General features: G+C 37.5%; 2 protein-coding genes across 9 annotated transcripts in view; one reads left to right on the top strand and one right to left on the bottom strand.

The window, feature by feature from the left end:
• Ctbp2 (C-terminal binding protein 2) overlaps positions 1 to 4,545 on the top strand; it is a 151,702-nt gene extending 147,157 nt beyond the window's left edge. For all 8 annotated transcript variants that reach the window (XM_063244905.1, XM_063244901.1, XM_063244903.1 and 5 more), the window contains 3 exons: positions 198 to 325; positions 686 to 803; positions 3,210 to 4,545. In XM_063244905.1, the coding sequence (XP_063100975.1) occupies positions 198 to 325; positions 686 to 803; positions 3,210 to 3,390 (427 nt within the window). In that variant the 3' untranslated portion in view covers positions 3,391 to 4,545. The remainder of the gene's footprint in view (positions 1 to 197; positions 326 to 685; positions 804 to 3,209) is intronic.
• A 1,967-nt stretch (positions 4,546 to 6,512) lies between these two features.
• Zranb1 (zinc finger RANBP2-type containing 1) overlaps positions 6,513 to 27,198 on the bottom strand; it is a 60,394-nt gene continuing 39,708 nt past the window's right edge. Inside the window, 7 exon segments of the mRNA XM_063244906.1 lie at positions 6,513 to 7,726; positions 8,682 to 8,911; positions 9,118 to 9,247; positions 10,655 to 10,775; positions 19,961 to 20,159; positions 21,406 to 21,477; positions 22,963 to 23,116. Of these exon segments, the coding sequence (XP_063100976.1) occupies positions 7,508 to 7,726; positions 8,682 to 8,911; positions 9,118 to 9,247; positions 10,655 to 10,775; positions 19,961 to 20,159; positions 21,406 to 21,477; positions 22,963 to 23,116 (1,125 nt within the window). The 3' untranslated portion in view covers positions 6,513 to 7,507.

The following is a 27,198-nucleotide window of genomic DNA, read 5'->3' as shown; positions in this document are numbered from 1 at the left end:
AACTTTCAGTAGGATTGACTTTTCCTGTGTGACCCACGTTTTTAGTCTCTTATGGTTGTGTTCTGAAATCCCTACCATTATTGAAATGTGACACAGAGTAGTTTTATCTACTCATTTAGCCAAGAGTTCCCTTTTTCCGTAGTACACTAGTTGTATTAAAATCTTCCCATTTACTGAGTTTGTTTCCATTTACCTAGCTTTGCTCAGGGTCCACTGAAAGATGCACCAAATCTCATCTGTACTCCCCACACCGCCTGGTATAGTGAACAAGCATCCCTGGAGATGAGGGAGGCAGCTGCCACAGAGATCCGCCGAGCGATCACAGGTGAACCACCGTCTCCCCAACCCAGCTGTAATCTGCTGGCTCAAAGAAGCCTCAGCTACACAGCAAAGCAACTTCTAAGCCCTGCTGGTTACACCACTAACCAGGTGGCTGTGCCAACATTTAAGAGTCAAGTTAGTTAAATTCTATATGGGCTGCACTCTGTGTATGTAATCTTGAACTAAAGTTGAGAGAAGCCAATTCCCTTTACTCCTGGCCAAAGTCTTACAAACCGCAAAGGGTGAATCTAAAGGTAGGAGGGAGGTTCATTTGTTAGAGCTGAAGCGTATTTCCCCTCACCAGGTATAATAATGAACTTGCTGTAACCTTAAAAATCTACATTCGCCTTAACTTTTACTCTAGGTCGCATCCCAGAAAGCTTAAGAAACTGTGTCAACAAGGAATTCTTCGTCACATCAGCTCCTTGGTCAGTAATAGACCAGCAAGCAATTCATCCTGAGCTCAATGGTGCCACATACAGGTAAGAAGAGGAACTGATTTTGTCTCACTAGCTGACATTCCTGAGAAAAACCCAAACCTGGGGGAAATGGATCTAACATGGGCACCAAAGAAAAGGCAGCCTTCTCTGTGGAGATTGTATGTATTATCCTCCCTCACACTTTCTCAAGTGCCTAATTTTCATGAACAGAACTTGAGGGAAACAGCTTAAAGACTTGTGAAATGTAGCAGAACTTTTGAGAGTTGCATCAGGGGACAGTGCTCTGTGATGCAGATTTGTGTAACCTGCAGGGTCGGTACCCAGATTGGACTGACCAGAGTGCTGGCAATTGTCTTTCATTTGGAGGACATTATAAAAGTCGGGCTTTCTCATGGAAAAAGAAAGATGAGATCAGTAATTGTGTTACTAATTGCACTTTGTAGTTTGAATGTTTTGTCCAAGGAAAACTGACAAAAGAATTTTAAAGTCAGCTAGAGACAATGTCCTATCCACACATAGAATATACAGTAGAATGTGGGAAACTGGGTAAAAAGTAAAACTATTAACGGGGCATATCCAAACATGGTCTCGTACATTCCTTTGTGGAAGTTTCCATGCCTCCTCCCCACTATCCCCTATTATTCTGTTTCCAGGGAAGGAGATCTTTCACACATAAAGGAGAATATATGGTGACTGGCTTACCCCAAATCGAGGTTTCTCTTCCCTGGCAATACTCACATTCGGGCCAAGTTCATTCTCTCGTAGACACTCGTCCAGTGCACTGTGGGGTAATTAGCAGTATCCCTGGCCTCTCCCTCCTGGGTGCCAGGAGCACTTCCCATACATTGCCATAGGTCCCCCAGAAACAACTGGGCCTAAAAGGGTACAGTGTACGTACTATAGACTGAATGAGCCATACTGTTGGCCACCAGATGATGTGGCTATTCACACATCATTCTTGTCCTTATAAGCACCACAGTCGATGTTTTTGTCTCACCTTTAAGGGCTTTGCTATACTTGTGCAGCTAGTCCAGTGGTGCCAAATCTACAGCACGCATGTTATTAAGATTTTATTGTATGATTTCATTTTCCCCTAACGTAAAATCTCCCAAGTTTAACTGCAGTGCTGGCACTTTCAAATAAATGTGTTTTGGGTTGTAGTTTGGGGACTGATCTCTGAGTGGTTCACTGTCACTAAGCTATGTATAATCCAAGAAGCAATAGACCCTTGAGCGTTTCATGGGTTCTGTTAGGCCAGACCTCAAAAGAACAAACCTGTAGAAGTCCTCCAGATTTCTCAGCAGTGGTAAGCTGGCAGATCCAGAGAAAAGTGACCCCCACCGGAGATGCTGCATTCATTACTTCAGTTATTAAAAGCCTTTGATAAAGTTGTAAATAAAATTGGTTCTAAAGCAGCTCTCCCATTAGTACATTTAAGTACACTGAACTGTTTTGTTTTGTGCCTTACAAACATGCTTTGTGGGTGGCTATCACAGCATATCCTCACACACCCAGGCCTCGCCCTGCCTATGATGGTGGAGTAACCTGACAGCCAGCTCACCAATCCAACTGTCTTGTCCAGGGCTAAACAGAACACAGCACCAACATGCCTAGAATTGTGCTTTGTGAATTGCGGTAGCAAGGGCTTACACAGCACAAACGTCTCACATTTTCTTCAGGTCGTAATTCTCAGAACAAGGCCACCTAGATGGTTGGATTGTATTGAGAGCTTTTTCCGCTGAGAGTTACCAGAATAACAATTTATGTATTCACATGGCAAGATCTAGAAGTCACTACTGTAATACCACATCCCACTGGGGAACAGTTGTATGTGTGGAGGGGACATTTTTACTTTGTTTTTGGAGATACTGGATAGTGGCTCTAGAGCCTTGAATGTGCTAGGCAGGTACTTTGATGACGTCCTGCTAAATTGCGCAGGCTGAACTCAAGACTTCTTCAGTCCCTCAAATGGAATTACAGACATATACAAGGTTGACCTTCCAAGGGATTAGAATTTGAATACAATTCTTAATAGCACATTTAACTTTCTAAAATGTATTCCTGCAGTCTGTTGGGAAATCATGAGTTTCCAAACTTGGAATCTTACTTTCTACAAAATGTTTTTCAAACAAAAAGGAATATCCTGGGGCTGGGGATTTAGCTTAGTGGCATAAGCGCCTGTCTTGCAAGCAGGCAGTCGTGAGTTCGATCCCTGGTACCGATAAAAATAAAAAAGACAAAATATATATATATATATATAATATCCTGTTTCTTATCTAAAAGCTACAAAATTACTGGCCTAGTGATTATTTTTCTTAAGTGAATTAAGCACCAGTGTTTCATATTTCTCCTTGGGGGTAGGAAGGACAAAAAACTGTCCTGTAATAATGAGACACACCAGACCAGACACTCCCAGACTTACACAGCCCTTTTCCTTGTGCTTCCCAGGTATCCACCAGGCATTGTAGGTGTGGCTCCAGGAGGACTCCCTGCAGCCATGGAAGGGATTCTTCCTGGAGGCATCCCGGTGACTCACAACCTCCCCACGGTGGCACATCCTTCCCAAGCTCCCTCTCCCAACCAACCCACAAAACACGGGGACAATCGAGAGCACCCCAACGAGCAATAGCAGAGAATACTGAAAGGTATTTGGATAAACTTGGGACCAAGAGACAGTAAAAACGGATGAACTAAGAGAAAAGTCTTTGACAGTCTTTTTAACTGATCCTGGACATACACATCCTTGATGTTGCAGTGTTACAGCCACAAGAGCTAGAAAACTGAAGATGTCTGCTCACGGAAGCGCTGAAAGACTAGGACGTGACTTATTAACGACCAACTTCTGTTATTGTGTGTTAAGTTTTTCATCTGTGCATCAAATCACAAAGAATAAATAGAGCTTTTTCCTTTATCAATCCCTTGGACACAGCAGATCCTGAGCACCTTGCTCTAGAATGTTGCATCAACAGTTCCAAACATCAAAATAAAAAGATGTTAAGAGGAAATCCCCATATTATGACTCTAGTCCCTTTGGTCGACAGGGGCTCATTACCTCTTCACTAATAGAAGATTAAATTACTACAAAATGGGGAGAAAACTGCCTGTTAGACATCTGCACGCATAGGATTGAAGAGTACAGGCTTCTGAGATACAAAGAAGTATCTCATATCTGAACTGCATACTGAGCGCGCAAGTTGGTTGTTAGTTCAGTAATACCCTCTGATGATGCAAAAAAAAAAAAAATTAAGTTTCACAAGCTGTTTGTACTCAAATATATTTTCTCAGTTTCAGATCCTCAGCTATTTTATTGAGTGGAAAGTCTTGAGCTGTAAGGGTTCAAGAAGAATAATGTTGCATTTCCTTATGTCTCAGGAAACACTTTTTATGGTAACTTGTCAGATTGTCTATGAACAAACCCACTTTTTTAGACATTGATAAATTCTTTTCTTCACGTGATATTTTATACAAGAACACTTCAGATGTGTTATTAGATGTGACTGATTTTAACAAATCCTATTAGATTTGTATCAACTAGTTACATGTTCTATTCATAGTCTTTTGTGAATCATTGCCTTTTTGTTTAAAAAGATGGCCTACTTTGAGCCTTTGTATAGGTACATTCCTGTTTTTGTGACAAAAAACTTTAAACTGTCCCAAACAGAAAAATAATGGCTATCAGAAATATGTTTTGTTTTAGTGTGAGTTACCGTTACTGTATTTGTTTATTGTAAAGGTGGACATTTAGCGTTCAGTGCAGTTTTCAATAAAAAGTAATTAAAATTTCTGTTAAGTTCTCAAATTCAAGTACATCTCACCAGTGTAGAAGTTCTCTACTTGAGATGTGTAAAGACAACTGCATTGTCAAGAAGTAGCCAGTTTCCAGCTCTCACTCCTCCAACGTTCTGTCTCATTACCAGACTCAAAGAGTGCTAACAGTGAACTCACGTGTTAACAGCATTTAACTGTAATACTGTGACCTCATGGGGGCCCTTCATTCTCAAGAGCAGATCACCTTTTCAAATTTTGATTTTAGTTTACCCCTAACCAAAATTATCTGCCTCAAGTGAGTCAATTTTTGTTTTTTTGTTGGGGGGGAGGAGTGGGCATAACTTAACAAAATACTTTCACAAAGTGAGGTTTAAATTCACTTATGGAGATTCCTTTTAAAACAGCATTGAACTCTTTAATATTAGTATTATAAAATCTCGTAATTTCAAGCCTCAGGCTCCCCAAGTTTGTTTCTTCTTACCTGTCTTTATCCTTACCTTACCATTTAAAAACAAAATGGGTGTCTGGCCTTTTGTCCTTTCTCATTTTCAGGTGTTAGCCCCATCACAATTCTGCCATGAAAAAATCACATTAAAACAACCACACATACCAAAACATGGAAGATAGGTGTTTGTCATTAGCCTGTTACCCCAGGAAACCGAGTTTAACACAGCATAAAAAGGATATCTATGCATAACATTGCTTTTTAAATCTAAGTCTCAAAAACAGAAAACGGTAAGTCCAGATCCACAGTGTGCCTGGGTTTTAATTAGATCTCAGTTGCTCAAATAGTCCTTTGATAACTATATATAAATTTGACTTCAAATAAGAACAGAAACCACCATACTGGTTTCACCCTAGGGGAATAAACACAGTTCGGTACACACAATGTCTTACTGTTCTAAAGACATTCATTTCTGTCATCTAGCTACATACATGTTTGACAAAGGACTTCATACTCAGTTGGGACAGTAATTCTGGCTGCTTATAGTAAAGTTCTGACCTTTAATAGCCAGTTAGTTATGTTAAAGTTCCATTCCTATGTGGAGCCTAGGAAATGGACCATCTTTAATTCTTTCACACAGGGAAGAATGTTGTGTCCATCAAATGGTATGTGGTCAGAGTCACTGATCATAAATAGCTAAACAGGAAACTCCAGGGAAGAAAACTTCACTGAAACCGCAACACACAGGGTACAATGCTGAACCTGTGACTCTCTGGACAGTGTTTTAGTACAGTGTAGACCCCAGACACCAGGTGCTTCTCCCTCTAATACTCATCTTTGGCTTTTTCACTCTGGAGGGCAAATTTTGCTTAACTGGAACTGTTCTTATGCATGGAGAATTACAGATGGCTGTGTTAAGTGTCAACAAAAATTTAACTGACCAAATAAAAGCAAACCATATAGTCAGTCACCCACTTGGAATAACATGTATCATTAACTATAATATACCAAAATTCATTTATATGAAGTGATACTATACAATTAACTTCCTGCAAGTCTTAGTATGCAGCAAAACAATCCTTTCATTCTAGAAATTTTTTTTACAATGTGATCAAGAAAAGGAAAGAGACCTTTGAAGACATAACTCATGGATATTTTTCTATTTTTAGTATCCCAGCATCAAATTTGAGGTTACATCCTTCTCAATCCATCTAAACAGAAAACAAAGTAAATATTTAAAGGTTTTCACAGCCTTTTCAGCAAAGGGAAGAAAGTGTAGTGTTTGCTTCTTTGCAAATTCATTGCCACATCAATAGTCTACAAAGTGCTTATCAGGACACTGACCTTGTGTCCCTGAGGCAAGACATGTACCTACTATTGCATGTATACCTGAAGTAGTCAAATGCTACTTTTAAAGGGTTTTTTTTATAAAGCTAAGAGTATAGCTTTTTAAGTAAAAATGGCCACAATTACCCAACATGCACAAAAAAATCTCCAACTACATAGAAACTCATCATACAATGCATTTACCACTTCACTCAATTTTTAAAATCTTTATTGTGTACTGAACTGGTATTCCCAATCAGCCCAAGCAAAGGCATGCCTTTGTAACAGCATTTGCTTAGTGCAGAGGTCCTGTAATGATAAAAGACAGGAAGACTCCAAACACCCTCTGCCTGGCAATTTGGGAGTAGGACATTTTGCATGGACTCCCAAGTAAACGTTTCACACAATCCATTCAGAGACCAGTGAGCCTGTTCCCTTTCCATCCAGGGAATAAATACAAATGACCACTGCCCAGAGTCTGGAGTAAGAACCCTCCTTTAGGGCACTCTTCCAAACAAATAAATAAATATCTAAATGCCGAAAGAGGGCAAATCAGAAAACTTAAAAACACAAAAAAATGATATACCTATGTGGTTTACTCAATAAAAAAAACTATTAGCTTTTCTTGTAGTTTCTTTCTAAAAGGTTTCATTTTATTTTACAGGGCACAACAGGAACTAAGTTAAAATAAAAGCTTGTTTATTTTATGTTTAACTGGATAATTTGTACAAAGTTTCCAAATCTGAGACTTAATGTAAAATGGGTCCTTTACGGTGAAAATAGAATGCTAGTTTCTAATCAAGAGAGTATCTCAAAAAAAGTCATCTGCCATGTGCTTTTCTGTAAGTGCCCATGCTGCAAAAAAATTTCTCGAGAATATGAAGATGCTGGTACAACTTTTCCTATTACACAATTTCTTACACAATCACATGCGTTACATTTATAGACAGATTTACAATTTCAAAGGAAAAGGGGTTGTCTTAATAAAATTAGTTTCTGTTTTGTTTTTTACAAAGTGTAGTTCAACCAAGAGTTCTCAGTCTCTTCATGCAATAGATGCATTAATTATCTCCACTGGGTGTGGATCAGAAAAATATCTTGAACAAATCCTGCCAGATTTGTTTCATTCCACATTGTATACTCTGCTTGGAGCACCCCACTAACTTTGAAAATCATCATAGCTCTGATGCCTTGGTCTTCTTGATCTTCATTCATCTTCATCGTCTTCATCTTCCTCTCCATCAGACAGGGATGTGCAAGGTCGGATCTGTCGGTATCGATCAAGCCATTTTTCTACCATTTGTGTGACCAGGGGGTGATTACGCCTCCGAGAGCTTTTCTGCATGGCAACTAGAACTCCCCCTTCAGTCACGCAGCAATCTAGCCACTCCCTGAGCAGTTTCTCTTGCTGTTCCTCATTACCTAGCTTTGAGATGAGTTTGAAGAAAAAAATAACAGATCAGAGAATAGGAGGCAACCTACAGCTGGTATACAATGAAAAGGCTGAAGCAATAAACTTTTAGCATGGTTTCATTCTCTTACCAGTTTTATAATTAAAACCCAGTTTTTCAGACTAAATTTTTAAAAACAATGTGAAAATTCTGAGAAAAGGGTAACAGGATGAACACCCTACTAGCAAAAAGGCTAATGTTCTCATTGACCCTGGCAAAGAAAATACCAGAAAAACAAAGTCACAACTTCAGACACACATGACAAGGTAAGTTTACTTGGTAAATTATGTATAGGCTTAAGTTGTACAAGTTATGATCCATGACTTATTTTCTCAATGTTGTGATTATAAATGTTTATGATCATTACTAGTATGCTGAATAAAAAAGATCAATAATTTTATATGAATATGGACTTTCTGAGAGAGTATTCTTTTGTTCAGCCTCACCACCTTCTCTGCCTAATCTATACAAGCACCGTCTCCCTTGTATCTAGGAAGTGCCTAGGCATCTAGCCTCAACCAATCAGCCAGTGTTCCTCTTCTGGGTCACCTGGTTGTTAGCCTCCCAGCTCACCCCCAGTACAATAACAAGTTGTAAAAGCTCACAAACCCTACTTCGTGCTAATCCTTCTGACATCTCCCAACCTGCCTTTCTTTTCCACTCTCCTTAGCCACACTGGCTTTGGCAATTCTTAGAATTATACACCATTAAGACTGCAAAGTTCATATTCCTCCTTGTCACTTTCTGTGGCACCCTATTTAAGTCACAGATTCCCTACATGTTTTACTTTTTCTTAGTACTCATCACCTGAGGGCAAGGACTTTACTCCATAGGTTCCTTGGTCTTACACTATTTTTGAAAATTTCAATCTTACTTGACCAGGATTTATAGAAAATGACAATTATAATATCGACCTGAAATGCTGCTTACCTCCTGAGCAGATAGAAAATGCACATGAAGTAGTTTCCTTTCACTGTCAACCAGAGGCAAAAATGTGATGGTAACATCATCATCAGTGTTCAGATTAGCACCAGCACCTCGGTTACCATAGCCATCGTTTTCCATGGCAACCAAAGCAGAGAAGTGGCCCCTTGTATAGCCAAGAGCAATCGGACTTTTCCAACAAAAACTCTGTTCCCACAACAAAGGTAGATAAACCCCTAGGGGAAAAAAGGGAGTCAGCACAAACGTCAGGTGGAAAGGGCCCAGGTTCCTTGCTTCCTATACCCACTTGCCGCTGGCCAATGCTCTAACTTCTGAACCATCCTCTCAACCTCCCAAATTAATAATTGCTTAGGGATATGGCTGCAAACCATATCATCAGAGAAAACAAGATTTTTTGAAGTGTTCTTGAATAATGGCTTACCTTGAAACCGAGTATATCCTAAAGTTTCTCCCCGGAAACTCTTATAATACTTCACTCCATAAACTATAATTGGTCGTCTAAGAATATGTGCAAGTACAAAAATATGTGTCTGTTCTAAACTTGCTCCAGGCTGTTCAGAAGAAAAGAGAAATGGAAATTTATCATTAAGATATTATCAAAACTGATGTGTAAAAACTGGTGCTACTTTGTTCAGTATACTGCCTCAATTTTGTTTTGCTTTGTTTTGTTTTACTGAGTCAGAGTTTAAGTTCAGACTAGCCTTGAACTCTGCATCCAAGGCTGGCCTAAAACTCACGGCATTCTGTCTCAGTACTGCAAATGCTAAAACTGCAGGCGTATGCCACCATGGGCCAGCTCAATTCATTTTTAGCAAAAAAAAATTTAAATGCCGTGACTATCAAAGAAAAGTCCTATAAAAATGTAATAGAAATCTATAGTGTTTGAGCAAGTATCAGTCACTAGCCAAACTGACAAAATGAATACAATACTGAGTTATCTTTTGCTATCCAATTACACTTTGAAATCTCAAGAACCAGAGATTCAAAAAGCAACACATGACTATTTGTATAATCATATTCTGATTAACTGATAAAGTGCTATATACCAAAAAGTTTAGGGCGAAAAGATGAACTTTTATTTCATACAAAGTTAAATGTCAGTATCACCTCACTCACTCAGTCTATCTTCCAATTACAGTAACTCTTAATACAGAACCATGAAGCATATGTCTCAGAGTAGATTGGCCATGAACCCTGCCCTAATGGCCTAAACAGAACTGCCTTCTCAGGGTTCAAACAAACTATAGTGCTTTCTAGAAAGGTGAGTCTGTTGTATAAATATCTGAAATTTACAGTTTATTATACTGAATGAAATTAGCATGAAGCCAAGGGTATATAAGAACAATGATATCACACAGTTCTTTGTTCTACAGAGGCTTCATTTACAAAATAATGTGTAGCAGGTATCAGAAAAGTTCATTCTCTTGTGAATTAACAGTCATTCCTGTCTGTGGCAAGTAGTTCACAGTAAGTCAGATTGTACCATTTCCTTTGAATAGGAAAAGGACCTTCATCACTGCGGAGGAGTCCAAAAAATAATGATTTCTCCATGGCCTGAGAGCTCAGCTGCACCCTAAAAGTACCTACTATTAGTTCAATGATCCTGGGCAAGTCCCCACCTCAGATCCAGAACAGGTTAATCTGCAGGTATGTAAGATAGGAATAAAACCTTCTGTGAGGAGGAAAAATAGAGAGCAATTCCAAGACTACACAGTGCTTAGAATCATCATAGTACAGCTTTCATTTTGATAGTTCCTACTACTTAACATAAGAAACACATCACTTTGCAAGTTCTGCAGTGAGGCCAAACAGCAGTCACGCTTAGAACCGAGTCGACTGATAAAATCAAATACTTCTCCTTTGCACCACAATGGCTCCAACATGGCTTGCTCAAACAAACTGAAGAATTAAGGTGGTTTACCTTTCTCATAGGAGCAACTAGCCTGCAGCATCCTTACCTGACTTGCAAGAGAGAGTATAAATGCCCAGTCTTCTTGCCATTGTTCTTCTCTCAAGGAAAAATGTAAACCAAAGCTCTGAGAATACCAGGATTCCCAATCTTTCCACCGTGTGTAAAACCTTCAAAAAACAAACAAAAAAAGGCAATAAATTTAAAAAGCCACGTATAAACTACTTTTAATGCACCAATTACTTATTTAGTATAATCTTTAGGCAATTCACATTTAGAGATTAATTTTATTAATTTACTTGACTTCACTTTATTTTTCAAATTAAAAATGCCTCTGCTGCTAGGAGACATCTTTTAACATATTTTCAGCTAAAATACGATTTACCATTCACCAAACTCTTTCATCAAACTTCAAACATTAGTGATGAGGACAGTTATTGTCAATTGTCTCCTGCTGGCTTACCCTCCAACCAGAAAATATTCTTACTTTTTTTTTTTTTTTTTTTGTCTTTTTCCTTTTTATCGGTACTGTGGATCGAACTCACAACTGCCTCTGCTTGCAAGCAGGCGCTTATGCCGCTGAGCTAAATCCCCAGCCCCAGAAAATATTCTTATCATTACTTGTATAAAAAAAAAAATCCCATGTATTCATAAGAACAAGATCACTGCCCTAAAATTTAGTCCTGTATTTGATGATCACCTAGTAACCTAAAAAACAAGTTACTGTAACTACAAAAAGAAGTCATTTTACATACCACCTTTGTAAATGCCTCATCCTAATAAATACAAATCTAAGAACGGATCATGGTCAGACTACAAAACTAAAAGAAAAACCTGTTCTTTCCTTACATCACATAAAATATTAACTAGAACTGAAATAATTATGTTCAAAATTGTGGCTCACAGTCTTATAAAATGAGTTGTTATGGTTTGTGTTTAAATGTCCCACCAAAGGGCTGGCATAAGCGTCATGAGTTCGATCCCCAGTACCGATAAAAAGGAAAAAGACAAAAAAAAAAAAAAAAGTCCCACCAAAGCCTCATGTGGTCAAGAGGTTTTGGAGGTGCCTGAATTTAAGAATGTATGTGATTAGGGATGTTAGGACTAGGGGTGGGTGATTGCTGAATCAGTCCACTGACTGGACTGGCAAACACCCTAATCCCAGCAGACTGGATAGCACAGAAGAGACAGAAAGAGGCTTGTCTTGCTCACTCTCTTACTGCTTTTTGCTTTCTTCCAATGCCATGAATGTACTGTTCTGACATGTGCCACCCCTGCCTTGGGGCCAACTATTGACTGAAACATCTACAAACTGTAAGCTAAATTAACTTTTTCTCCTTTAAGCTTGGGTATCAGGTATTTTGTCTCAGCAAGGAGAAAAGTAACAAGCCAACTATAGACTCAGAAGAAAAGACATAAACATCACAGTTCCTTCTATGTACTACAATTCTAGGTAAAAAACAAGAAAACAGTCTGGCGCTAGGCATATGACGGCATGTATTCCTAATATGTATGAAGCCCTGGTTAAAATCTCCAGCATCAATGCACCCAACCTTTTCCCCTCAAAACAAAAACAATCTGCTGCTGCTGTTGGAAGTTCCAACATAGTAAAAAGTTAAATCACATGACAGCATAGACAAATTCAATAAAGTACTCTGTGGACAATATAATTTAGAGTTTCTAAAATGAGCTAGTCATAATGTTACATAGTAGTTTTCAATGCTAAAAAATATTTTTCAATTAGACCTAGTGGCACATGGCTGTGTTTCCAGAATTCTAAGCAGCTGAGGCCATAAGATGGCAAGTTCAACGCCAGTCTAAGCAAATTAGAAACACACTTAGCCAAAACTTTAAAAAAAAAAAAAAAAAAAAAAAAAAAACATTTAAAGGTTGGGGGACAGGTATCATGGTACACAACTGTAATCCCAGCACTGAGAAAGAGGGTCTCCATGAGTTCCAGGCCAACCTGAATTACATAAGATCCTGTCTCACTAACTCAATTAATGGACAGGGCTTATGTAGCTCAGTGGAATGGCCTAGACTTAAATTCTCAGTAGCCCCCCCCCAAAATCACATTCTAGGTAACCAAGGGGTTTTGAGTGTTTTCTTTTTCAAATTTTATATTAGTACATTTCTTTTAAATCTTAATGTAAACTATTTTAAAAACAAAATGAGTATTTATCTTTTATAATAGCTAATAACCAGGGAAACATATTTGAATGTTTTGGTACCAGTGAAATAACTGTTCAAATAATCACCTTCCCCACATACTAAACCCTTAATTCCAAAGCAAGCTAGCTCATGAAGAACAGGTAAACACTAAATTCAGCAACATAGGAGCACATAGTACATGGATGCAATTTTGCTTAAAATCAATGCCACGTTCACTGACTGTAGAACTCAATACTCTCTCAAGCTGAAATAGTTCCTCAAATCAATATCTAGGAGGAATTAGGAGAGAGGCAGGGGATACTGGAGATCGAACTCACTGCCGTGGGCTTGCCAGGCAGGCACTATCCTGCTGAGCTAAATCCCCAGTCAATCTAGGAGGATTTTTATAAAAACTGCTAAGACAGAACTTCCAGGTAAATGGTGGAGCCATAAGCAGCAGAGAAAACAGCCTCTCTGAGAGTCACCACCGAGACCTGGAATACAGCATAACAAGGAAAATAAGAGGGAAAAACTGAGTCCCCTGGACCCATGATGAATCTGAAATGTGAACTGAAAGCCCACAGAGGGAGTAAAAAGAAAAACTTCAACAAAGAAGGCAGTTGCTAGCAGTTACCTTTGCCCTGAGCTGGACTCACTACGTGAGAGGAGCTACTGAAAGCTGAGGACACAGGTCACAGTGATAGTGACAGCTGATGATCCCAGAGCCCTCTGCAGAGAGACACAGTAGTGGAGGGGAACTGAGGATGGGGAGGACTGTGATGGCTGGCAGTGAGTGCAGAGGACTCAGTCCTCCCACACAAGAGAGCAATTAGCTGGGAGCCATTTTGGAATCAGGCCAGATAAACCCAGAACCAAACTGCTGCCAGCTTCCTCCAGCAGCTCCTAGCTGGGTGCAAACCTATGGAAACTGCCTGGACTGCAGCGAGCCCAATGAGTCTGGTCTAAGGGCAGACCTGCTACGGTTATCTACTACTCTACCATAAAACAACTGCAGATTTGCAGGGACAGAGTGGCATGATTCAGGACTCTGTTTCCACAAACCACCTAATAGTGAAACCAGAGAGAATCCTGGAAGTGGATTATTTTTCTTTTGTTTTCTTTGGGTTTTTTTTTTCCTCTTTCTCTTTCACTGTTTTATTTCATGAGTGTGAGAGTGGTTCCTAACCTACTGTGGGTGTAGTTTCTGTTCTGTTTTTCCTTTGATCTCTTCTATTTCTCTTTTCCTTCAATATTCTGCACCAGTTTCCCCAAATTGGTGGGATCCGTCTTTGTCTTCCAACCTTACTTGTAATCTCTTCCTCTTCTTTCACTTCTTTATTTTCTCCTTAACCCATTTTAAATTTTAACCCGAGGGCAAAATTGACACATTACCAACTTATAAATTACATGTAATTATCAGGTTTATTTTACATTGTTATAAAATCACAAATCTAGTTCATACTGTTAAAAGTTGAAAATAAGGGTTAGCTCAGTTTCTTGTTTTTTAGGCTGTGTTTGATGCTGATACCACTACAGCCAAAATTGACATAATTGCTCTAAACAGTTGTTAGCCCTGATAATCCATGGCTGAAATTAACTGAGGGTCACAGAAAATACAGTGGCACAGTGCCAAAGGACCAGGGCCTAGGTCCAACAAACAACAACTTCTCATCTCCAACAAACTGAAGAGGTAAGATGTTCCAACAGACTCAAAATCCAAAAACCAGCTACACCTGGATGATACCTCAGAGAAGTAATCACCACCTAAGGGTTCTAAATACTACCAATAAAGAAATCCACCACAGACAACTTACAAACATCACTGCAGGAATTAAAAACAGAGAGAAAATAAAACGAGAAGACATTTGACATCCAGTTCACCAAAGGCAAATTCAGGGAGCAAAAGGAGGGACAATATGAAAGCACCCCCCAACACCAGGCCCTCTAAAGTGGTAACAACAAAGCAATTGAATGAAGCTCTGGGAAAAAAATGAAATCAGTAATAATATTTCAGATAACATAGATTACAAAAATACATTCCATGCTTAGCGACATTAGAGCAGAGATAGACAAAAAAAATAGACAGTTTAAGAAAATTATGGACGCTCAGGAAAGAAATTGGAATCTATATAGCAGATTTAAGCAGATATGCAAGAGAATAAAAATTCCACTGAAAGTATTTGAATCAGATTAGGCCAATGTGAGGATGCAAGCTCTATACTGAAGACAGGCTTGCAGTTAGCAACCAGGAAAGAAAGATTTCTCAAAACTAGCAAAGGACCATGAGCAATCAATCCAGCAGCTTGTGACAAAGAATAACAAAAAGATTACTTAGTCAATGAACCAGCAAGAAATACCACAAATAACATTAAAAGTATGTTCACAGATATTGCGACAGAGAACTTAACTGGCAGGGAAAAAGAATTTGACATAGAGATAAATGAAGCATACAGAACTCCAATTAGCCATGATCAAAAAAATTCACAGCCAGGAATATCATAGAAAAGAGTCCAGAAATTCAACACAAGAATAGAATCCTAAAAGTTGTTACACAAAAGAAACAAATCACTTATAAAAGAAAACCCATCAGAATCACAGCTGACTTTTCAGCACAAACTCTCAAGTCCAAGAAAGCTTGGAGTGAAGTACTCCAAGTTCTAAAGGAAAACAACTCATCCTAGATTGATGTATCCCGCAAAACTGTCTTTCAGAATTGATGGAGAAATAAGATACTTCCATGACAAAGAACATCTGAGAAAATTTATGACCACCAAACCAGAACTCCAAAATGTTCTGAAGGACATTCCAGAAAGAAGTAATAAGGAACCCCAACAGAAGGAATTCACCAGGGAAGGCAAATAATTAGAGGCAAAGAAAAAGTGGAGAGGGGAGCCAACAACAGGAAAATAACATGACAAGTAAAAGTTAATACTTAACAGTTTTAACGATCAATGTTAATGGTCTCAATTAACAAGTCAAAAGACACAGACTGGCAGAATAGATCAAGAAGCAAGATCCAACAATATGCTGCATACAAGAAACAAATTTAATAAAAAAAAAAAAAACTCACAGTCTAAAGGTCAAAGGATAGAAAACAATACTCCATGAGACAGGAACCCAGAAAAAAGAAAGGATAGCTGTATTATTTGCAAATAAAGTATATTTTGAGTCAAGACTCAGATAAAGAAGGTCACTACATCCTTCATCCTTGCAATGGGAACAATCCAAAAGGAAGAGATAACCATAAATATATATGTAACAAATATCAGTGTACCCAACGATATAGAACAATTACTAACAGACATGAAAAATCAAGTAAGCCTCAATACAACCGTACTGGGAGACTCAATATCCCATTGCCACAAAAAGGCAGATCAATCAGACAAAAAAATCAATAAGGAAATATTAAATTAAATCAAACTTTTGAGCAAATAGACTTAATAGATGTCTTATAGTGTTCCGCCCTACAACATCAGAATATACATTCTTCTCAGTTGCACATGGGACATTTTCCAAAACAGATCATATACTGACTCACAGAACATGCTTCAGTAAATGCAAAGAAACTGAAATTATCCCACATATACTATCAGTGCAATGAAATTGGAAATCCACGCCAAAGGAAACCACAAGAACTTCACAAACACATAGAAATTAAATAGTACCATACTGAACAACCAATCAGTCACAGAGGAAATTAAAGAATAACGTTTTATAGTTGAATGATCATGAAAATACAACATACTGGAACTTTGTGGGACACAATGAAAGCAATAAGAGAGAAATTTATAGTAGTAAATACCCATATCAGGAAAACAGAGCAAGCACATATAAACAACTTAAAAAGTTGTTTAAAACTTAAACTTTAAAACTTAAAAAGAAGAGCAGGCTAAACCAAAAGCTTGCACAAGGAAAGAAATTACAAAGACTGGAGCAGAAATTAACACACTGGAGTCTGAAAAAACAATGCAAGGAATCAACGAATTGAAGAGTTGGTTCTTTGAAAGAAAATAGATTAATAATTGTGTGGCGCTGGGGCTGGGAAGAAGGGGCTTTAAAAAGACACAAAGTTTTCTTTTGGCTTGAAGAAAATGTTCTATAATTCTGTTGTAGCAGTAGCTTTACAATTCTATAAATTTAATAATCACTGAATAGTACAGATAAATCAACTGTATTTTATGGCATAAAAATTATACTTCAATAAACCTTTCTTCAAAAAAAAAAAAAAAAAAAAGCAATGAAAATCAAGGCTTAGATTCCCCAGTCTTCACACTCCCCTAACTCTCAGATACTGGGGATCCAACCCAGTGTGACACTGGATGCTAGAAGTACTCTACCACTTAAACTATCTCCAGCTCTTTAGAATTTATGAAAGATACATCAGTCTTACTTTTTTATGCATTTGAAAAGGCACAGCCACACACCTATTATTTGTCTACAGAAGAAAAAAAGCATTTGTGGCAGTTTATATTGAAAAATATAATGACAACCCAAAGCTAAACGTAACATCATAAAACCAGCAATAAGGGCCAGGGACACAGTGCCTGCCTGAGAGGTGTAAAGTCCTGAGTGTGATTCCTGGTACCAAAACAAAAAACCGACAGTAATTCTATATGAATTGCAATTTCTTTCCCCATTTATAGTCCAACCTGTTCCAAGAAATCAGATTAACATGTCAATAAAAGGCAAGTACAATACTGTACACCCAGTCTTGCGAACCTGACTCAGCTCAAATTCAACAGAACTACACAGTCAAACACACATAAAAATAGCCTACTTTGAAGTAAGGTAGTTTTCTTCTTAGTTCTTACTAAAAATTTTACAAGATTCAAAATATATCTCCTAGTTGATTATGGTGAAAAGGAACTTACCTCAATAAAGAGCTGCTTTATTGATAATTGTAAAAAAAATTCCCGCAAGTTACGCTGGCCCCACCTTTCCTGATCTAAGCTGAGATCCAGTTTCCCATTCCTTTTTATTCTGCCTTATAATAGTCAAGTGTTGAGCTCACAGAACCCCTGAACTGATGGCAATCACAATTCCTCTCCTTCCCATTAGCTAGTGTCTGTGCAACCTCCATCCTCAAGATAATACAGTAACACCTCAGCTCAATAACACTTCTGCTTGCGAACAACTCAGTTCACAAACAAAAGGGTTTGACAAAACTGCTTCTGTTCACAAATGCCTCATCAGATCACAAACATGACCAAAATCATACAATAAATTAAGTTCTTAAACCGAGGTACCACTGTATAAAGATGTCCCTGTGATCAGTGTTCTCACTGTGGCCTGAACTATCAGGTAAAGGTGTTTCAGCAGGGATGGGTCAAAATGGTGTGAAGCACACTTTGAGGAATCCTGTTCGTTTGTCAGCTACAGGGCCCCACTCCTGAAGCATCCTTTTAGAATAAGAACCACTTGCTATAAAAGATCTGCTGCAACTCTTAGCAGCTAGAAACAAACAACACCCTTCTTTCTCATTCTAGCAGCCACTTTCCCTACAAAGCCCATTTACTTACTACTTCAAATAACGGTACTCTCCTCCAACTTCTGTGCTAGACTTCTGGAACCTCAAATGACTCACAAGTACCTCAAAATTCTAGTCCAGTCCAAATATTAGTGGCAACTCTTAATACGGAAGATCACCTACTGCCAGCTTTGAACAACAGGTAATATGAGCAACCACAAAATCTATTTAAAAAAAAAAAATTCAACATTAGGAAAAAAGACATCATTTGCTGAAATTTGCAATGTACTTTTGGCCTTACAATATTACCACTAGAGAAGAGTACCAGTCTACCTTCTAAAAGGGAAATTTGCAAAATAGTAGACTCAACACAGCTAAACTTCATTAACGGAACCAGACACACCTCACAGAGGAGTCACATCACACCAACCAAACTTACAGGGTTCATCTGTGAAACAATGCCAAAAGACAGCCTGCTACACACATAAACCAAACCATTCTTACCCTGTCAGCATGAGTACATCAAATCATCAACATATTATTGCTTCATATGCATACAACCAGATGAAGAAGGCAAAGACAGGCTAAATAATAACACAAAATTTACCTACCAAGATCAAACTCCTTCACCATAGAAATGCTCCTGTCTACACTATCAGATCAGTGCACAGCATCTTTATCCACTAAAAGGCAACAAAGCCGTTTTCCTGGACAAAGACTTAAGACTAAGCTATCTATCTAAATGACATATTTTTTTTCTCAATCTGTATTATACAATCAGAGTTACATTAGGTTTGTCAGCCAGAGAGTTGTTCTATTCAGCTAATCAAAAAATTTTTTTGCTCTATTCTACTTTAATCCACAATTTAGCTCAAAAAAGTTAATTATATTGATCTCATTTCCAAATTCTAGAGTATTTTCATTAAGTGTTTAACAAGCATTCATTGTGTACTAAGCTCTTCTGGATACTATACTGGTTTCATTCACAATGAAACAAATCAAAATATCTGTTTTCTTTACACTCTGAATTGCTTCAGATAATCCCTAAGCAGGATGTCAAAATTCACAACCAAGATTCACAATGCTCAAGACAATAGGGTAATTTAAGATAATTAGAGAAGTATGACTATTAACTGTATGTCACATAACTAAACCTTAGATATAATAATGGTGTGACTAAGAATATTTTGTTTTAGAAAGATTAATATTGAAATGAGTAAAACTAAGTGGTAGAACAAAGTAAGCATGCAGAGATGAACCAGCTAAGTCAAAATGTTTAACAATCAATCAAATGAAAGAGACACTGGGATTCAGTGTAGTGTTTAGTTTCTTAAATGTTTGTGAGGGTTTGAAAATTTGCAAAAGGTGATCTTGAGTCTCTCCCCTAGAAAGAAAAAGAGCTTACAAAATAATGTCAATATTAAAAAAATTAAAGTTGAACAAAAATATGAAATCATTAAGTACCTGACAATTCTGAGCAAATGTCTTACCAATAGTTAAGGCTATTAAAGCTTATGCTGTTCCCATTTTATAAAAAAGTTTCTATTTTAAAGCTTCAAATGTTTTCATTTTAAAGCATATGAAAGTCTCTTGAGACACTCTTAAGTGTTTTAAGGTCTAAAACCAAAAAGAATTTTTCTCTGGCTTCCAGCAGTCTGACTGGAAGGTATCCCACTCCTACAGGGCAATGATAAGCAAGCACAGTCTGGGCAGAAATAGTGAAAGACAGCAGCTCACCAGTGTGAACAGTCATGCAGGCTGTCATGCAGAGCTTTCCGAAGCACCGAGTCTTTGTCATAAATGCCCCAGGTAGCTTGTAGGACTGAGTCAAGTAAGCAGTCTCCTGCAGTCCGGTTCCAAAGAGCATAGAGTCGACTGTCCAAACGTGTAGCCAACTCCAAGGACCAGTTTATAATTGGTGATTCTTCTTCTAACTCTATGGAGAATTTAAATAACAAGATTCATTTTCATGCCTATGTAATTACAAACTACTCAATGGAGTGAAAAACCTATCTTTTCTACACATAAAAAGCGACTAATATAGCACTAATAAATACCTAAATAAATTTGATCTACTAAAGCAAACTTTTTGAGTTATGTCAAACCTCTGAGGCTCTGGAATGATTTTTCCAATGTTTAAATTCTTTACAATTTTATTTTCTTAAAAATGCTTAATATAGCCAGGCGTGGTGACATACACCTATAACCCCAGCACTTGGGAGGCTGAGGCAGGAGGATCATTCAAAGTTCAAGGCCAGTGAGGATTAATTATAAGGTGAGCTCAAGCCAGCCTGAACTGCACAGTGAGACCCTGTTTTTAAAAAAAAGACCAAAAAAAGAAAAATGCTTATTTTTTTATTCTTGATACCAAATAAATTTTCTAAATGCTTAATATAAAAAAAGTACTTATTCTTGGGTTAGAAAACCAAAGTCCTAAGAATTTTATATCTTTTGTTTATTCCATCAAAGTTAAGAATCATAAATAAGCTTTTTTTTCTTGCCCTTTTTCTTTTGATGCTTAGGGTCAAACCCAGGGTCTTAAGCCCGCTAGGAAAGCACTGTAACATTTAGTTATATCCCTAGTATATGACTTAGTGGAGTATGAGCTGGGCGTGCATGACTATAATCCCAGCACATCAAAGGTGAGGCAGGAGGTTCGTTCTGAGTTCAAGACCAGGCTGGGTTACAAAGTGAGTTCAAGACCAGCCTGAACTGCATAATGAGATCACGTGTCAAAAAAACCAGTAGAAAATAACACTGCTCTAAAGGATTTTACAACTATAATTTAAAAATAAAAGTAAGCATAACGTACTATCCATTGTTTTTCTATTATTTAGTTCTAAAAGCTCTGTAATACTCTCATTCTCTTGAATGTTTTTATACTATTTTGTTATGTTTGATACTATCGTATATGAAGTTATACTCAACTATTTCAAAGAAAGAGACATCGTGGTAGTTACTGTTAATTACAGGTTGTCTTCTGGTGAAATACTGTGTTGCTTACATTGTTCTGTTCTGATCTGCTCTGTTATGTCCTGTTTTGTCTTAATCTCTTTAAAATAAAAAAAAAATAAAATAAAAATAAGCAAGCCAACTATATACCAAACTACTCCATACTTTATAAAACAGCAAATGTTAATTATCAGATAAAGGTAAATCACAATCATTAATTATATGCCTACCTTTTTGAACATCTCTATCAAGCACCTCATCAAATAATTTCTCTTGGACTGTTGGAGGCAAGTCTTCAATATCTATTTAAAAAAAAAAAACTTAAAAGGTATTTCTTTTATTTTGTAACACAAGCCTTTAACAGTAATGTCCTCTATAATAACTCTCTTTAAACTGAAAACCATAAAGGTTTATATTTTAATGTGTATATGTATGTGTCTGGAATATAAAATATCTCCTTTCTTATTTCATTGCCTAATGTAACATATAAAGGATAGGCCAGGGGGACCAGAGGTTTAGCTCAGTGGCATAAATAATTGCCTGGTAAGTGTGAGTTAGTGAGTTTGATCCCCAGTACCAAAAAAAAGAATAGGCCAAGGATATGTTCAGTGGCACAGCACCTGCCTGGCAAGCACAAGGTCCTAAGTTTGATTCCTAGTACCAAATACAAAAACCAACATTATATGCATGTTTGTGTATATACATAACACTTGGGCCAAAAGTTACAAATTTTTTTCTCTTCTCTTCTCTTTATACATATACCAAACTCTAACTTTCAAACTTTAGACTTTTCTTATAAAAATTAAAGAACTATGCATCTTGTCATTCAGTCTTTTGTAATACTCCTCAAACCCTCTTCTCTGTAAGTAGCCTGGGGTAAGAAGCATTACTCTTAAGAATATCTTTTTTTAAAAAAGTACTTTTAGTCAAATGTGGTGGCATGTGCCTGTAATCCCAACACTTGGAGGCTCAGTCAGGAGGATCAGAGCTAGGCTGGACGACAAGTGAGTTCAAGGCCAGTCTGAACTACATGGTTAGACTGCCTCCAAATAAAAAAAAAATTTTTTTTCAATTCAAAACAAAAATCCAAACATGATTTGGGGTAAATTTAAATATATAGAATACGTTTAGATTTACACTTGCTCTGATTTTGGCAGGCTTAGTTATTATTATCTAACATTTGTAACTGACTCTGTTTATACCTTAATATAAATGTGCAAAACATTCAGATTCCAGAAGGAAGCTTGATTTTAGAAACTTGATGTTTGGTACAGTTATTCAATGCCAAGTGACAAAAGGCATCCTGGAACACATTTTTAACTGCCAACAAATTGAAAAATGGAAACAGCCTTCACAAGTATAGCAGAAAAGAATGTAGTAAGAGAAAAAGAATGGTAGTTCCAACCTAACTCTACACATCAAAAGCCCATGTTCTTAATTCTATCTTTTAAATACCAGTTAACCAAGAGCTATCTAATTTCAAAATATAGACTTGAAAAGAAAGGGAAAATTAAAAATAGACTGAAAAGGACGACATTCTAAATAATATCAAAAAATGGACAAAACCTCTTTTAAAAGATCCAAGACCCACAAAGAAATCAGTCACTGATAAGCATTTACAAGAGCCCTTGAACTGATCACTTCCAGCGTAAATAGCACAATCGAGTCATTTAAGATGTCCATACAGTAGCTAAATTATTTTCTTACAAAACCACAATTTTCTTCCATAAACAAAAAGACACTATAATAAAATAGAAATTTTACTTCACATTAAATTTTGGAGTTACCTGCTGGCAAAGTAAATGTTACAAGGTCAGTTAGAAAATAGCAAGCAAAATCTCCTTTTCTCTGATGAAGAGAGGCAGCTATTTCTCTCCGGATTTGTTCTGTCAGTTCAGGACACACCATTGCTGGAATACACTTTGCTGCTTGTTGAGACACCTTAAATACAAAAGAAGCTTTGCTCTGTACCTCATTCATCATAAACAGAAGAACATAACAGCATTTAAAAGAAATCAGCAAAACTTCCCAATAACTCAGCTGTTCTTTCCAAATATTAAAATATTATTTCCTCACTAGATGTATATGTAAGTTCATCTTTTCAGGGAAATGGTTACAAAAATATTTCAACTAGATTCAATAAAACAGCCAAGTGGGTGGCCCATGCCTATAATCTAGCCCTAGGAAGGTTGAGGCAGGAAAATTGTGAGTACAAAGTCAGCTGGACTACACATTGAGTTCAAGCCCGGTCCAAAATATGCAGTAAGACCTATCTCAAAAAAAAAGAAAAGAAAAAGAAAAACTAAAAAATTTATATTTACACAGCTTCATAAAGATATGTCACAGGAATAAGGGGGAAGACAGAGAAACCTAGATATACTAACCATGGTGCATCCAATAAAAATATTCTTTAAAAAAAGCAAGTTAGCCTAGGATATAACTCAGTGGCATAAATAAGCACCTGCCTGGCAAGCATAAGGTCCTAAGTTCAATTCCCAGTATCAAAAAAGAAAAGTTAAGCACTCTTCTGTATGTTTCAAGCACCCTGACTTGAAATAAAGAAAACAAATTAAAATAAATTTCCCTCTGGTCTCAAACCCTTCCTGCTTCCCCATCTGCTACCACACTTAATTTTTTAAGCATTTGGCATCTCCAAGTTTCAACAAAGACGGAAAACCCCTGAAGTCCAGCCTGACAGACACTGAGATATACACACTGTTACAAAGAACACTATCAAAGAAGCCACTAAGAAAAGAAATGTAACAAACTACAGAGGGCTACAACATTCTCCCTCTTTTTAAATGCTGAAAATAAGCCATTCCAAGATTTCACCTTGTATTTCAGTTGCATTCAGTTTATGGACATGAAGAAATGAATATAAAGAAAATTTTGCAATAAAAGGTGAGTTTCTGCTGTAAGAGTCTGGTGCTAACCCTGAGAGAGCCAGTCAGCTCTGTTCCGTCTGTCACCAACCTGCTGATAAGCAATCTGATGACTTTCCTAAAAGCAGCTTTCCAATCATATGGGGTCAGGAGCAGCTAGTCTCTCAGTAAAACCATTCAAAGAGTTGAGTTTTACTGATAATTCAACAGTGGACAACTATTTGTAAGAGGGTTTAACTACTTAGTAAAGTGGGTTCAAAATCCTTGCATAATAAAGAAAGCTCCTACACAAAAATTCAGTTCTATTAAGACTTTATTGGCTAACATAAATATCAAAAGTAAAAATTTTTGCCAGGGATATAGTTCTGCCTGGCAAGTACAAAGTCATGTTCCATCCCTGGTATTAAAAAAAAAAAAAAAAAAATGACATTTTTAAAAATAGCCTTTTCCAATCTACTATCCTTCCGACCTTTTATAAAAATTAGAAACTTCTAAAAACAACCTGTAAACAAGTTCAAGGGCAGCCTGTACTACACAGTGAGACCCTGCCACAGCGTCAAATCCCACCCAAAAAACCCCACAAAAACCTGGACTGTACTAGGTTTTTATACTGCAAAAATTCCAAGAAAAGCATGGCCTCCAAGTTTGCACTCTTTCACCACCATACTAAGAAAAGTAGGACAGGTCCCTAAAGTCTGCTTGTCATCTCTTTGCCTCTTCAATATGATTTTCAACATCTTAATGCTAACTAGTTTTCAATATTGGGCCCATGAACTTGAGAAGAGTCCATGAATGTAAATAGAATTATATTTTAATTAAATTTAAATCCTTCAATTCTACTAACTTCTTGCTCATAATAAAATGTATTTTCTTACAAATTATAAATTTGGCTTAGTATTTTAATAATTATATTTCAATTGAACTATTTTATTTGTAATCATACTTAATTTTATTTAAAAACTTTTCTGAGTCCCCAGGTCCCACCAGACTACCAACAAGTCGTCGACATAAAACGCAGTGATATGTCCAGATATATATAAAGTGAACATTCTCCAGTTCCCATTCCAAAAGAACCTGGCTTTGTGCTTTCTCATGTGCCAAGCCCTTATGCACGTACCTCCGAAAGTGGCCCAACTAACTCTCTTAATACTACCCTGTGAAGTAACTGCTCCACTGAGACTACGTTCTTTTTCTTTTCTTTTCTTTTCTTTTCTTTTCTTTTGGTACTGGGGATTTAACTCACCCCCCAGCAAGACTACATTCTACTACCAATTTTATTTCTGATCTATAACAATCCCCTTCCACTTCTCCCATTCTGTATCAGGATTGGTCCATGTGTCCTGTAGAATTTGGAAATGGCAAGGATTTGCTCCTTCCTAAATTGGTTCATCAAAGACATTTCAGGTTCCTTTTGGATCATTCACTCACAGTCTTTCTCTCTCTTGAATCATCTGGTCTACATAAAAAAAAATCAGCTGCCATGAGTCAGTACTGTACAGGAGCCCACATAGCAAGGCATGGAAACCTCCTGCCAAAAACCATGTGTATGATCTTCAGAAAAAATCCTGTAACCCAGATGTTTCTTGACTAGATCATTCATCAGCAACTGAACTGCAATTATGTGATAAATGCAGTCAAAACTATTCAGTTCAACCTCTATTGGATTCCTGACTCTTGCAAGCTGAAGTAACAAATATCTTAAACTACTGAACTTTTCAGGTGATTTGTGACATGTCAGTAAGTAATAAATACACTAGTGTTAGTCAGGTATGGTGGCGCATGCCAGTAATCCCAGCACTTGGGAGGCTGAGGCAGGAAGATCGCTGTGAGTTTGAGACCAGCCTGAGCTACAAAGTGAGTTTCAAGGCCAACCCCAACTGCACAGTGATACCCCGTCTCAAAAAGACCAAAAAAAAAAGTACATTACTGTCCTAATATCATCTCACTGCTAGTCCCCAGATTTTCTTAGGAGTCCAGTGACTTTTGACAGCCCATTCTGAACCCTATTCTCTACCAGCTTGAGAGGAACCTATGTATGAATACCCTAAAAACTCTAGTTGCCTTTTCCATCTTGTCTCCTGCCACCACAGCAACTACACCACAATAACATCCCTTCCAATTCATAACACGACTGGTATCACAACACTAATGCACCGAGTCCTTAGACACCATACAAGCCACATCTTAACTATTCTACCCAATGTTCTTCCTGTTCTGTAATTATAATGTTCCTTTTCAATAGTGCTCCTCTCCCTTATACTCAGTAAGCCGACCATTATGTTCATCACAGCCTTTGGTATCGATAAACCTCTCCTTCCATTCCTTCCCCCTGGTGTCAATGGAAATCTAATCAAATTGATTAAGTTTTCATTTAACCTGCATTTTTTTAACACCCTACACCTACACAATGCCCTGTACATAATGGTACCCAAATATTGAGAAATCTGAATAAACAAACATGCCTAAGTACACTAGCTGTGTAATGACAAATGAAGTCTTAATTTTCCGTTTAAAAAAAATGCCCAGATACCATTTCTCGAATACTACAACTTTTATCATTTGTAACATCTACTTGGGTGTTACTAAACCCAAAACTCCAGAATCAATTCAGTCTATTATCTCACCACTACTCCCACATCCAGTGCACCTGCTTCTTAAGATTAAGCACATCTCCATACCAGCCTGTTCTTTTCATTTCTGCAGTCACTGTGCAACTGTCAATTTTGGCCAGTCTCACACAGCAACAGGCTCCTAACTAGGCTTGCCTCACTCCAATGCATGCCAAAACATAATCTGTTCTTGTCGATTCACTGCTCTTGCCCTTGCTCATCTTTCACTGCCCTCAAGATAATCTCTATATTCTTTAACAAGGATGGAATGCCCTCCAAATCATCTTTCCCTTTTACTGCCCTCAGAATAATCTTTAGGATGCCTTGATATAGAAGATCCTTCATCATCCCGCCCCTGTTCCTCTCTCATACTTTCCTTCTCTCAGTACCCAATCACTACTCAACCATTCTGAATTGCATACAAGTAAATTCACCACAAACACATACCATAGCCCAAGGCCTCTGCAAAAGTGGTTTCCTCAACTTCTCTCCCTTAATCCATTTCCTGTAGCTAGCCTTCCTCCAAATTTAG

Source organism: Cavia porcellus, unplaced genomic scaffold, assembly GCF_034190915.1.
Source record: "Cavia porcellus strain 051 isolate PalLab524CR breed Dunkin Hartley unplaced genomic scaffold, mCavPor4.1 scaffold_2, whole genome shotgun sequence".
In the NCBI taxonomy this organism is placed as follows: domain Eukaryota; kingdom Metazoa; phylum Chordata; class Mammalia; order Rodentia; family Caviidae; genus Cavia; species Cavia porcellus.
Note: the sequence above shows the minus strand (reverse complement) of the source record. Positions and strands in the feature narration are given on the sequence as shown.